Genomic DNA, 13,525 nt, shown 5'->3' with positions numbered 1-13,525 from the left:
ACGAAGGGTACTGTGGGTGGTGGTGGGGTTCCATCGCCGCCTCCTGCACCTACATCTAAGCAGAACACGGAGGGTTCCATACGCAACGTTGTCATTCCAAAAAGAATAATTTCTGTAGCTGCGTCTAAACAGAACGAAGGCTCTGTCAATGTTGTAAAACCCCGTAGACCGAACATGAACAGAGTTACTGTCATCGGACCATCTGGTTCTATGCTGAAAATGGCATGTTCTGTCAAGAAACAACCAAAGCAGAACATGGGAGCTTCTGTCAAGGCACCATCTACTTCTAAACCGAAAGTGAAAGGGTCTGCCAAGGTACCTACTTTAAAATCAAACGCAAAGGGTTCCCTTCAATATGTTGTCGTTCCCAGGCTGCCTACTGTGCTACCTACCAATTGGAACGTGAAAGATTCTGCCAACAACGACATGCCATGTCCGTCTGAACAGAGTGCGGAAGGGTCCTGTTCTAAGATTATTAGATGCAGTCTCTGCAAAAAAGAACTCATACCCGACGCACACAAATCCCTGCCGAGAATAAGAATATCTAAGCTGGTTGATTTGAAGACTGCGCAAGTACTGTTGCCCCATCTTTCACCGGAGGAGTTCATATGTAGAGATCCATGCCAAAAGTGGGTACATTCAAAAACAAAGCCATGCGCCAAAAAGAAAATGAAGCGCACCTGGACCGGTTTTTCTATGACAAAATACCCTCTGTCTCAAGTGCCTCGCAAAATAATGAGGATGGATCTTGGCTCTACAAACACGAACTCAGGTTATTATTATTATTAATAATATATATATATATATATATATATATACAATTTTATCTATTCTTAATATAATTATTTTCTGCAAGGAAATAACAGAGTACAGTAACAAGGATGTGCTTTTTTGGTCAGTCTTCTTAACCACATGAACCCTGGAATAGTCATTATTATTTTCAAAAATAGCAGATTGACAAGCTCACAACGTGTTGTTGTGAGCGATCTATTTGATGTGCGACCAAGTATGTAGGGCTTAAGACAGTTAATTGTCCACTAGATTAGTCACATGAGCCAGGATATAAACCAAAGAATTCAGCCCAAAATAAATGCATTATGCATTTGGAATTTACCAGCCATACAAATGACTTTTAAAGGATTTGAATAAAATGTTACAGTATAATATATAACAAGATTCCCCCCCCCCCCATAACGCTATTCATTGTCTGTCCAGTGTCCACATCAGATGGTCCATCTCCAGCGCCCAAGAAGAAGGTGGGGAAAGTCAACCAGGCGATTCGCTATTTAAAAATCGGACAATATGTTCCTGCAATAAGACGACTTCTTGAACTGCCAGCTGCTACAGCTGCTTTCAACAAAGTGTGCCAAGAAATCATACGCAAAGAGGTAGGGTTGTCACCATCATGACATTTTAGTTGACGATTAAATGTCATGCAAATAATTGATTAAAGATTTCATTGAGTTTTTGGCATGGAACATATGAAGACAAATTCAATTTCTGTTTGCCCTTTAGGCTTTGAAGTTGCACAGGGCAGATATGACAAATGACTTGAATATATAAAGAAATGACTTACATATTTAATAACTTAACTCATTCACTGCCACTGACGTAATGAACGTAATTATTCCCGTTTACCAATACTGCCACTGACGTAAAAAACGTAATTACATTTTTTTAAATTTGTTTTTAAATTTGACCCAAAGACCAAGGAGATATGATTTTTCGAAGATCTAGACTCCCATCCACTTCCTTGTTAACTTAAAACTTAAAAATTCTGTATCTCGGCTCCTGAGTACTTTTTTTTTTTCAATGAAAAATCTCTGGCAGTGGGTAAACGCGGCCAGCAATAATTCAGGCAGTGAATGAGTTTTAATACTTAAAGAAAAACATTAATAGTGGAAACAGACCATTTACAAGTTCACAGCGCGTTCTGAGCTTGTAGATCTACTATTTACATAGATATGCTATATCTATAGTATAGATGGTTTTAGTTGTTTGTTTATTGATATGTTTATTTGGACGGGACAGCGCATATTAATGAACACCACACACACAATGCTGTATAAATTACACCAGATTTAGCAAGAATGCTAATTTCCATCCGTATTCAACAGAAGACAAAAAAATCACACCCAGTGTGAAGTGGGCGGTGTGGTCACAGTGGTCATCACAGTGATGGAAGTTCACTTAAAGAAAAGTAATATTGTGGACCAACCCTTGTACACCCCTAACTTAAAAAAAAACATAAATGTGTTTTTTTTAAGTGCATAGTCCTATTTATAGGGCTATGCACATGTGTCATGTTTCACTAGCCAATCACAGTCCTGAATAGACTGTGATTGGCCAATCACGGTGCAGGGTTAGGGGGGTACACTGGTGGCCAATCACAACGCAGGGTTGGGGGGGGTGCAAATGTCCAAACCTCACATAGGGGCGGTTTCACCGCCCAAAAACAACAGTAAAAAAAAAGACCTAGTTTTGACCTAAAATACAAGACACCCAAGAAAACAAAAAAAACCTACTATTTAAGCCTATTTAAAAATGTTCAGATGTTTGATTGTCCATGATCCATCCTTATAGTTGGACCTTAAAGGGTAAGAGGTTTGGGTTGTGTAGTTACTTGCCATGATGTAACAACAAAGGTGGGTGATATGCTCCTCATTGACTTATATGGTACGGCAAGACCACTCTGAGGCTGGCACTTTTGAGCCCGTAAACAAATGTAAACCAAGCTGATTCTGACAGTACAGAACATCACCAAACCCAGTACTGTTTGTTTAAAAAAAAAAAAAAAAACTTCCTGGTGATTTTACTATTTGAAGATCCGGATCCGCGCATCCAGTCCGGGTTTTCTTCCTAATAGAAATAACACAATCAATAGGAAGTTAACATTTTTATATAAAAAACATAGTACTGGGTTTGGTGATGTTCTATACTGTTAGAATCAGCTTTGTTTGAGTTTGTTTATGGGCTAAGATAGCTCCTCCTGAGCCTCTTCACCGTACAATGTAAGTCAATGACGAGCATATTTTGAATGATCAATTTCTTGTCCATGGAGAAATTATTATTGTTTTCTTGCCCACCTTTGTTGTTACATCATGGCAAGGTCACTACACAACCAAACTTCTATCAAAGTGGTCTTGCCCTTTAAAGGATGGACACTATGTTAGTGGGTAGATTGTTCCAAATTGCGCTTCCTTGAACTGAAAAGGAATTTTGCGCAAAGGCTGTGAGTCTAGACTGCACCCCACAATCCCCTCTGGTGACGGCCCTTGTACTGATGCCTTTGTCGGGCTTACGTTTTATAAATCCCCCAGTTGTTAATAGAAAGATTTGAGAAACATGATCGCCAAATAAGTATAGGTGTTAGTTGTTCATTTCAGTTTTGTTTGCGTTCGTTTATGGGCTAAAAGAGTTCCTCCTGATTCTCTTCACCGTACAAGTCAATGACGAGCATATTTTGAATGATCAATTTCTTGTCCATGGAGAAATTATTATTGTTTTCTTGCCCACCTTTGTTGTTACATCATGGCAAGGTCACTACACAACCAAACTTCTATCAAAGTGGTCTTGCCCTTTAAAAGATGTAAAGGATGGACACTATGTTAGTGGGTAGATTGTTCCAAATTGCGCTTCCTTGAACTGAAAAGGAATTTTGCGCAAAGGCTGTGAGTCTAGACTGCACCCCACAATCCCCTCTGGTGACGGCCCTTGTACTGATGCCTTTGTCGGGCTTACGTTTTATAAATCCCCCAGTTGTTAATAGAAAGATTTGAGAAACATGATCGCCAAATAAGTATAGGTGTTAGTTGTTCATTTCAGTTTTGTTTGCGTTCGTTTATGGGCTAAAAGAGTTCCTCCTGATTCTCTTCACCGTACAAGTCAACGAGGAGCATATTTTGAATTATCAGTCTAGTCAATGGAGCAATTATTTTGAATTTCTTGCCCACCATTGGAGTTACATCATGGTGAGGTAACTACACAACCCAACCATCTACCAAAGTGTTCTTGGCCTTTAAGTCCCGGAAAGGAGCATTTAATTTGTCATAATATTTGTTCTGGACACTTAATTTGATTAGATAGATATCCATAGACATTCTACCCGAAAATACCTGTTTGTTTAGAAAGATTCCAACATTCTGATCTGGTCTAGAGATCACATCTTAAATGCCCTATCCCTAGACATGGGGTATAAATTCTTAGATACAGGGTTCCACGGTCATGAATTTCCTGGAAATATTTTGAAATTAGAAAAACTTCCAGGCCTGGAAAAGGTTTGAAATTAATCAAATGTTTTGGAAAATGGTTGGAAATACATTGTTTGTGGCTATTGATTTGGTTAATAAAATACACATTACAGAACATGTCTAACATGTTTCTGTAACGTGAAATAATTATTATAATTAATAATAATAATTAATAAACATGTTAAAGTGTGGCGCTGCACTGCACAAGCTGCTTGATTGCGGTCTAATGTATACAGGATGTCATGTGACACAAATAATAGATCTACAAGCTACAACAACACGTTTCACCATGATATGTTGTTAGCTTGTAGAATTGTTGTTCGCTCGAGTCTGTCTTGGGGCATTGATAGCACACTGGTGTAAGCCTTATTTTGCACCACATGATTGCTATAGGCCTGGAAATGGGGTAAAATACTTTGGAAAAGTTATGGAAAAGTTTTAATCCCTGTCCCTGTTAAACCCTGTAGATACTGGCCCCGAAAATATTCATCTTTACATTGAAATCTTAAAAGAAAGCTGTATGAATGTATTGATGATTGTTTTTTTTTATATTGTTTACAGCGTATTAAGATGAACAGAGATATGGAGGGACCTTTCAAGAAGCAACTCACACCCGAAAACCTGTCCTCATTTTCTTGGAAGAAGACAAATGCATGGGTTGAGGAAAAGGCACCTCTGACTCTTACTTGCCTGCGGTCGATGTTCCCACAGGCAAAGAAAATCACAGGACAATATAGGGTTCACAATGTTAAAGAAGAACCACGGAGGTGTGTAACACTTTTAATTACATGATTTTAGATTTGCATATTTCACAAGAAGGAAGGGCTCGCACATCAATTTTAAGATGCTCCAACTTTATTCCAAACGTATTTATTGTATTACAAACGTAACAATTTTTCGACCTTGCAGTCTTTTTCAGGTTAAAGTGTTAACTTTTATACTTGTAAAGCAGAATACTTACGCCACAAGGCAAAGCCATGACGCATAACCCTGCTGCTCTGGCCTTGGAGTGAACTGCTTCAATTTATGAACATGGAAAAGGTTAAGAAAGTCCCCAAAAAACTAGTGTAGAATAATTTTAGTTATTATACCACAGTCAGTTCAACCTTGCATTGTGATTGGCTGAGTGACAGTACTGTATCTCCCTATAACTGCACTCTGAACACTTACCTACTCGTAACCTAACAAATGCTACTGCCAGCCTTTAGTAACAAACTAACTGTTTGTTTTGTTAACATTCTAGTCATAAATAATAACTGGAGCGAAGGATATGATGCGTGGCAACGGGAATGGAATTTGAAAAATCTGACCGATACAGTCTTGATCTTGATCACTAGTGGTGAAGATCTATTTCACAATTTTGCTGCACATTTTAATTGTATTATGTTAAAAAGCAAGAGTCCAATAGTATTTCACTTCCACTGTAAAACAAATGTTCTAATAATCACGTCAGTATACTGTTAAAAAGAACATGGCGCTAACTTTTGAGATCGAGGCCTTTCTAATAATCACCAGTTAGTACTTTATAAAAGGAACATGAAGCTAACTATGTATTTTAATGTTGGAGTGTAGGGCCATGACTGAAGAGGAAGCTCAACAGCTGGTGGATAAGAGGATTGCAATGGCCTTGTCTATCGCTCTATCCACCGGCAGCAGCAGCAGACAAACATTTGTCCAGTCTCTTATTGGTGTTGAGATGTGGAGGGAAGGTTGTCCACAAAAGATGTTCGAGATCCTGAATAGCCTTGGCGTCTCCCAGTCCAGAGTTGTTTCAAGGAAACACATAGTCAGACTCCAAGATGACCACGATGAAGAGGTTAAGCTGTGGAAAGGACAGATTGAGGTGAGTGTATATAGGGGGGCAATATGACCATAAAACCTTATAAAAATGTATACGCATTGTAAAAAAAAACCTAACCTTTTCTCTCATATATGTATATATATGCATGATGGTGTGATTCAAATTGAATAATTGTTTTCATTAAACACCTGTCATATCCATTATGTTAGGAAGAACTAATGATACCAAAGAGTAGGATGCAAAGGATAATTGCATCCAAAAGTCTAGCCAATCGAGTTCCAGCCTACTCTCTCAATTGGGACAGAGTCAAGGTATTACTTTAACCTTTACGTCATATTGGTTAATTACCATTTTGTTGAATGCATTTTTCCCTAGCAATAAAACCTCATGTCTTCCAATAACAGATAACATCCCATGCCAAGCATGAACGTCTAGGAGGAAACAAGCCCATGATTTGGGCATTTCGCTTTGCCCATAGAAACCGCATACCTTTCAGCGTTCTACGAGGGCTTCCGAAAAAGGCAGTTGAGGTGTCACCAGGCAGCATCCTCCCATCCAAAGAGGTACACATCCTTTAAAGAAAACATACACATGACCACAAGCCTGCTGTCAACAAAATAAATATGATATTTTCTTTCTTTTTTTATGTATAGACATATGAGGCACTGCGGCAGCGCATGAAGACAATTGTGATGCGCATAATTGTTGACAACCTCACAGCCCTGGAAGGATTGAGAAGCAAGGTTGTATGGCACATTCCCCACTTATACTCCAAGCAGATGAAGGAGAAGAGCAATGTTGTAAGTCGGCACGTACAAATATACAATCACTCACATTACTAACACGGAAAATCCCATGGAAATCCAGCCTGTATTTCTTTAGATGCTGTACTGTATGTTGTGTGGGAACAAATTGTTTTACTGGGAGCGTATCTATGTTTCCTGGGTTCTATGCTCCCCGCTTACAACCCACTTACACTCACTAACCTTAACCCTAACGTAAGCGGGGAACATAGAACCCGGGGAACATAGGGATGGACTGATGCCACCCACCAGCTGACAGACAGACTGGGCCCTCTTTAGACTATTGAGGCTAAAGATAGTTAAATTCTCCCAAAAAGAACTATCTATCTATACAATAGAGAAGCCGCGCGCATTCGTGGCGGTGTACAGGTCTCCCATACGGGTCTCCCGTGTTGCCAATCATGTGCGAGAAACGAGAGCTGGTGTTGCCACATCCGTGAAACATAAGCGGACCATCATGGGCTCTTGTCGCACAGGACGGACACCCAATAGAGGGAGACACCAGTGTGTATGTGCAGGGATGTGTGTTTCACCTTTTGTACTGCGTCATATGATGGTGTTGCTCGCCAAAACAAACAGACTTACAAGCTTCTGGGGGGCAAGCGACACCCTTTAAATGAAGCTTAATGTGCATGAGTGTAAATAGCCCAAGGGACATGGACTGACGAACACACAGATCTCCATATATGGCCATATCTGTCACATCGGCAGTGGCACGTGTCGAACTCTAGAGGTTCGGGCCGCCTTTACATTTCTCTAATGGGCCGTTTCCTGTTTTGTTTTTTGCAGGTCAATCTTGGTGCAGTCCCTGTGGACTCGAACACAACAGAAGGAGATACTGAGATATTGGACGGTCTTATTGAATATGTTCCAACATGGTCGGAGAAACCCTACAAAGTATTGTGCTGTTCAGACGGCCTAAACATTGACACGACTGAGGAGCCCAGTGAATCAACAGCCGAAAAGAGATTTGAAGGGCTTGTGGACGCGCCACCAGAATATCACAAGGAATCCCTGTGTTACCAGGTGACAATTTAAGGGTTTGAGTTGAATTAATTGTCTTAACAGATTCATTCATTCATTGTGGGTACACAAAAGAAAAGTTGTCTAGTTTTGGCAATTATGTTTATCATCATCTCTTGAACCACAGGACATTATGCAAATGCTGTTCAGTGAGAAGAGCCTGGAGGCTCGAGGATCTCTGTCCCAGCTCAAATCAGTGTTTGCAGTGAGAGGCCTGAGTATTGAAGGAAAGGTCAAGGAAACAATCCAACGTGTCTGGGGTGTGGATTTCATCACGGTAATATTCAGAAAATGTGCATTGCATTGCTTTAACTTTCCCCATACTTATATAATGCTTCCATGCATGTTCTGCAATACACATCACCCAAACCAAAAACTATTTTTTTTCTTTTCCTACAAAGTTTGTGACTTCAGCTTACATCACTTTATACGCTGCTACCGAGTGCAACCTTGACGCTGTTGATCAGCAGCCATCAGACTTCCCCACAGACGCTCAGGCCCAAATGGAGTGGCTTAGTGGACTCTCACACAGACTGGTGGACTTGGTGTGGATGCCACCACCTCAAGAAGACATAAATACTGCTGCTGCCACTGCAATTCTCTCTGAAGTAGAGAGTAATGAAGTCTGTTTCTGTGGAGAAGGTAGTCAAATAAGAGCATGCTTTAAGTTATTTAAAAAAAAGTCCAATGTAGATGCTTCAGGTGCTACAGACCTACAGTATATTAAACAAACCCTTCATAAGTGAACAGCCTAAGTTTACTTATGGATCTTGGCCACTTCACAGCACAGAAATGTAAATAAGTGCATAACTGTGATCAATTTGTCCTACAGAGGTGACACTTGGTCTGGAACGTTCATCTCATTCTGGACATATAAACAATCAACCCTCCACGATAAAAACATTTCCCCACTTTTTGTCACTCTGTGGAACCCGGTCCAATACTGCCATAGAGCTAAATCCTTTTTTATTTTGTTTTTCTCCCGTATATCATGCTTTTAAATTGTATTTTCTGTCTCTTTTTGAAAGCCTTTTTTGCCTTATGTAGTACCCTGAACTGCCTTTGTGAATGTCAGATAGTTGAGTGATTGTATATCAAACTTAAATCTGTGTCTTCTTCATTTTAGAAAAACCAGGTGAACAATTAGTGCAGTGCTGCAGCAACCTTTGTGGAGGTGTGTGGTTCCATGAAGGTTGTGCGCCGACAGACCCAACAACCGATCCGACCGTCACTCAGGATTGGTTCTGCAGCCCAGCTTGTCAAGGAGATGGCACCTACATATACTGTTACTGTAAAGAGCAACGAGGGGGACAGATGGTACAGTGTGCACTCATGGACCAGTGCAGAAGACATGAGTGGTACCACAAGGACTGTCTGAGTCTGTCGGAACAAGGCAATGCTGACTCTGAGGAGTGTAAGAAATAACTCTATGTCCTTTCCAATGTCCTGTAGTGTTGACGTCCTAGACTAGAATACGGTAATCTGTGACTTGTAACTTGATTTTGACTCAACCATGTATGACTTCAGACCTGGAGGTTTTATGACTGGGACTTGAGCTTTTTTATGAATGAAAAAGTAATAAAAATGCATGTAAAAATTTAGTTATTGTGTACAAAAAATAGACTAAAACTAGAATTACCTGAAGTAAATGATCTGATAATGATCACCAGTAGAGGGGATAAGTGTGAATTAAGAGTCCCATGATATATTTTCACACTATACAGCATAAGCTACTCTGGTCTGGTGATAGAGGGACTTGGACTTGAGTTCTGGAGACTTGAGTTGGACTTGGGGTTAATTGACTTCACTACAACACTGCTAACCAGTTACATCTAACAAATTTATTGTAATATATATGTCCAAAACCGTTACCTTTCAGGAAACGGAACAAAAATGGTCAGAAACAGTGAAAATAGGTTCTACAAGGTCTACATGCTCCCGTTGTGAGCTTGTATATCGGGTATTTTTTATACTTTTGCTTGAAACTCATGTACGACGGAGTAGGGCATGAAGTTAATTTAAAAAAACATAAAAAGTTGAATTATGGAGATACAAGGTTTCTGCCCGACAGCGACGATATATTCCTAAGTACATTTGAAATATAATGTGCTTTACAAAATGCTTGATACTGTTTCTTTCCCCATTACAGCTGCATGGTACTGTTCAGAGATGTGCGTCATTGCGTCCGATGCAGACGACCATGTGCTGAACTACACAAAGGCTCTTGTGTGGGAGGGGCTTTATAACATGGCAAGACGAGATGCTATCAGAGAGGGTGATGGAGAAGCCATGACAGACTTCTGGAAAATGGACATGGTTCTGTTCTGGGCTAGAAAACACCTCAAGGATTTTACCATCTGCCATCGAATGCTCACCGGTAGGACTTAGAACATGTAATGTGTTGCTATGGACATTCTATCACTGTTATACCAATGTCATTAATCAAGTGCATCTTGTTTGAATAGGGATCGAAGGATTCTACCCAGAGCACATTAGACAAGACCTGAAGTGGAACCGTGTGGCAAACCTTGAAGGCAAACCTGGATGCAACATCAGCTTGGATTTAGTCAATGAATTCATGAATATCGAATTCAAAGGTATGTTACTGAACTTATATTGGCTAAATAATTTCACAGTTATGAAATGTGTTGAGTGACAAATGTGACAGTTCTCATCCTGATTATGTCATGGCTTTGCATTATGACACAAACACTTGTTTACCAAGACATTGGTAGTCCGATGTAGAGAACTATATAGTGAACTCATCAATGACATTTTAAAAAAGCAAAACATTTCGGTTACGACTCAGGTCGCCGCCAATTCCGTCATCGCTGTGGCACAATTAAAATATTTCAGATCAGCGTTGGCTGTTGGGGCAATAAATAAACAGCCCATGGATGTATTAAAAGAACATTCTGCTATGCACAGTTGTGATTTATAGTTATTGTCATTACATATTATTATATAATTATATATTAATATGTAATTGGTCTATATATTGTTATTGTATGACAGGTTCTCTCCCTCGCTCTCGTTCTTCTGTGACAGGTACCGCCATCGTTTTTCCTTTCAGCTGAACCTGCGCAATGCATTGTGGGATTGGTAGAGCTTAGTTAGTGACCATCGTCTCTACCCTACATTTCACGGTGCATTGAGGGATAAAATGAGTCCACGATGTATGGTGTAATAATGATACTATACATTCCAACACTACTTCAAAATGGTGTAATCACTATATAGTGAACTATATAGGCAGTAGGGAATGATTTCGGACACAGCTATGATCTGAAACTCTCCCTTCTGAGGAGATTTTTTGTTATTAAAAAACATCTATTCCAGAATGTCTGGAATTAAGAGTAAATAGTGGAGAAAGGGCAACATATGATCACAATAGTCATATGGAAGCATCGCAATGGTTGGTGAAATAAAAGTAGAAATAATTTTCACAGAGGCCCCATTAATACAACCTCAAGGGTCCCTCGAGGTTCATACCCTGATATGTCATACTGAGCTGCAGTGGTGTAAAGTAACTAAGTACATTTACTCAAGTACTGTACTTATTAAGTACAATTTCAGGTATTTTTAACTTTAACTTTACTGGAGTATATCCAATTTTCAATACCTTTTTACTTCTACTCCACTACATCTCAGATGCAAATATTGTTCTTTTTACTCCACTACAATTATTTGAAAACTTTAGCTACTTGTTACTTTGTAGGTTTTGATTATTATTACAAAACATACATTACCCACTTGGCCACTTGGATTTGGCTATTTGAAACTAGCCGATCAACAAGCTCATGTGAAAGGGGACATTTTGACCCCATGAAGTATTGAATTCATGGCGATTTTTTAGTTTTTGTCACATTCCTAAGACAATAATTTGATTACCGGCGGAAAGATGCTAATGTATCCGGTAGGTAGGAGACTCAAAGGAGTCTCTTTGAGTCTCCTACCGGAAATACACCCGGTCATCAAATTATTGGCTCAGGAATGCGTCAAAAACAAAAGAATCTCCATGAATTCAAGGCTTCATGGGGTGTGTAATTGAAAGAAAATAGGTCATTTTTTGGGTGAACTATTCCTTTTAGTAAAACATTCCGAGTACTTTTTCACCACAGCTGAGCTGTAATTCTGTATTTTGTAGAGTCCTTGGGACGTGTGAGCGACCACTACACCAATGAAAGGATGAAGCTCTGTGGAATGATGGCAGGAGCAATTGGAAGTGAGGCGGATCGGCTTCTCTTCACAGGGAACGGCAGTGGCCTCGCAACATCCCTGGCATCATCACACGCTTACAAGACAAGAAGACAAGCTGACATCGCTAAGTTTGTGGCCGAGTATAAGAAGGACAATCTCTTCAGGTACATTCCTGCGAGAGCACACCAGGGCTTTGAGAAGTTTACTTACCAGCAGAAAATCAGAATCCCCAAGAAGATGGGGAAGACGATGAGGAATCTGGCGCTGGACATGGACAAACAATCATGAGAGATCGTCCAATAATACAAATGAAAATAAGTACCACTGTTCACCTCGCATTTAGTGTTGGGAAGTGTATTAATTCTTATGTAAAGTCAAGTTTATTTGTGTAGCACAATTTCATACAATGTAAGCTCAATATGCTTCATATTGAAAGACAACAAAAAGTAAGTGATGGAGTGTAATTTGACTCATCCAGTGTTTTAGCCCCACTAGCACTCTATGGATGGCTAGGTCGGTCCCTCTCTGTCCATAAACCACTTTTTACACCTTTTTTGTCACCCATGGCCTTTCCTCGAGCACCACCCTTTTGGAAAGTCAAACTTTACACTTGCACACACACACACACACACACACGTTTTCTCAAAGTAGAATGTGCATATTGCCATCACTTTACTACCTGTTTTTATTCTTGATTATTTTGATGTTGTGCTACAATGTTGAACCAAATCTGACTATCAATTTATAGTGTACTGTTTAGCTATGTTTTCTCCTAACATTTATCATTTGATTTGTTTTTGGAATCCTTCATTCTTTTTGATATTTTACCATTTCCCATTTTGTTATAATTCTTTTAACAGTAGGCTACTTCTATTTTGGTAAATACACTCTTATATTGTACTTTTGACCTTGTTGTGTTGTGTTTGGGGGTTTAAAGAACAGTGGGTTATATATCACTTACCAACAACAAAGCAGCATGCTATGTAAAGTAAAAAAACACTTATGGACACGAATCCTAATTCAGGTGCCCACTCGTCCAGGTGCCCTCATGTCCCTAGTGCCCAGATGGTTTTGGTGCCCAGTTTGGTGCCCACCTCTCCCAGTGCCCACTCGTCCAGGTGCCTAGTGACAAGGCCTTGTCATACCAAAAATATGGTGCCCAGATGTCCCTAGTGCCCACCTGTCTTGTATTCGTTATTACACTGCGCACAATGACCACAACGATCATTTCCTTTTGGTAAGGGGCAAAGGTGTGTTTTTTAAGTTCCAGACAGTGTTTAGGACCTCTTTTTTGATTTTTATCATAGGAGATCCCCTTTTGAAGGAACCCCAAATAAAAATGCATTTGGGCACGGACCCCCACTTGAAAATACTTTGATCCTACCCATCCTACCCATACAAGATGTTTCACAAAAAAATAGTTTTTGAAAGAGGCCGATCTAAAAGCG

The 13,525-nt window shown here is 39.8% G+C and overlaps 1 protein-coding gene across 2 annotated transcripts in view; it reads left to right on the top strand.

Moving 5' to 3' along the window:
* The window catches only part of LOC308105434 (uncharacterized protein), a 70,955-nt gene extending 57,978 nt beyond the window's left edge, over nucleotides 1-12,977 (top strand). Inside the window, exons 4-16 of one of the 2 annotated variants that reach the window (XM_080456157.1) lie at nucleotides 1,228-1,388; nucleotides 4,812-5,017; nucleotides 5,823-6,093; nucleotides 6,261-6,362; nucleotides 6,456-6,614; nucleotides 6,705-6,851; nucleotides 7,644-7,880; nucleotides 8,005-8,154; nucleotides 8,279-8,519; nucleotides 9,004-9,291; nucleotides 10,027-10,254; nucleotides 10,352-10,474; nucleotides 12,025-12,977. In XM_080456157.1, coding sequence (XP_080312283.1) covers nucleotides 1,228-1,388; nucleotides 4,812-5,017; nucleotides 5,823-6,093; nucleotides 6,261-6,362; nucleotides 6,456-6,614; nucleotides 6,705-6,851; nucleotides 7,644-7,880; nucleotides 8,005-8,154; nucleotides 8,279-8,519; nucleotides 9,004-9,291; nucleotides 10,027-10,254; nucleotides 10,352-10,474; nucleotides 12,025-12,365 — 2,654 coding nt within the window. In that variant the 3' untranslated portion in view covers nucleotides 12,366-12,977. Of the gene's footprint in view, nucleotides 1-1,227; nucleotides 1,389-4,811; nucleotides 5,018-5,822; nucleotides 6,094-6,260; nucleotides 6,363-6,455; nucleotides 6,615-6,704; nucleotides 6,852-7,643; nucleotides 7,881-8,004; nucleotides 8,155-8,278; nucleotides 8,520-9,003; nucleotides 9,292-10,026; nucleotides 10,255-10,342; nucleotides 10,475-12,024 lie in introns of both variants that reach the window. The other variant, XM_080456156.1, reaches the window with a different exon arrangement.
* The last annotated feature ends 548 nt before the right edge of the window (nucleotides 12,978-13,525 follow it).

The sequence above is a fragment of the Gymnoscopelus braueri genome (genome assembly GCF_963280865.1).
Source record: "Gymnoscopelus braueri genome assembly, chromosome: 17".
Lineage (NCBI taxonomy): Eukaryota > Metazoa > Chordata > Actinopteri > Myctophiformes > Myctophidae > Gymnoscopelus > Gymnoscopelus braueri.
Note: the sequence above shows the minus strand (reverse complement) of the source record. Positions and strands in the feature narration are given on the sequence as shown.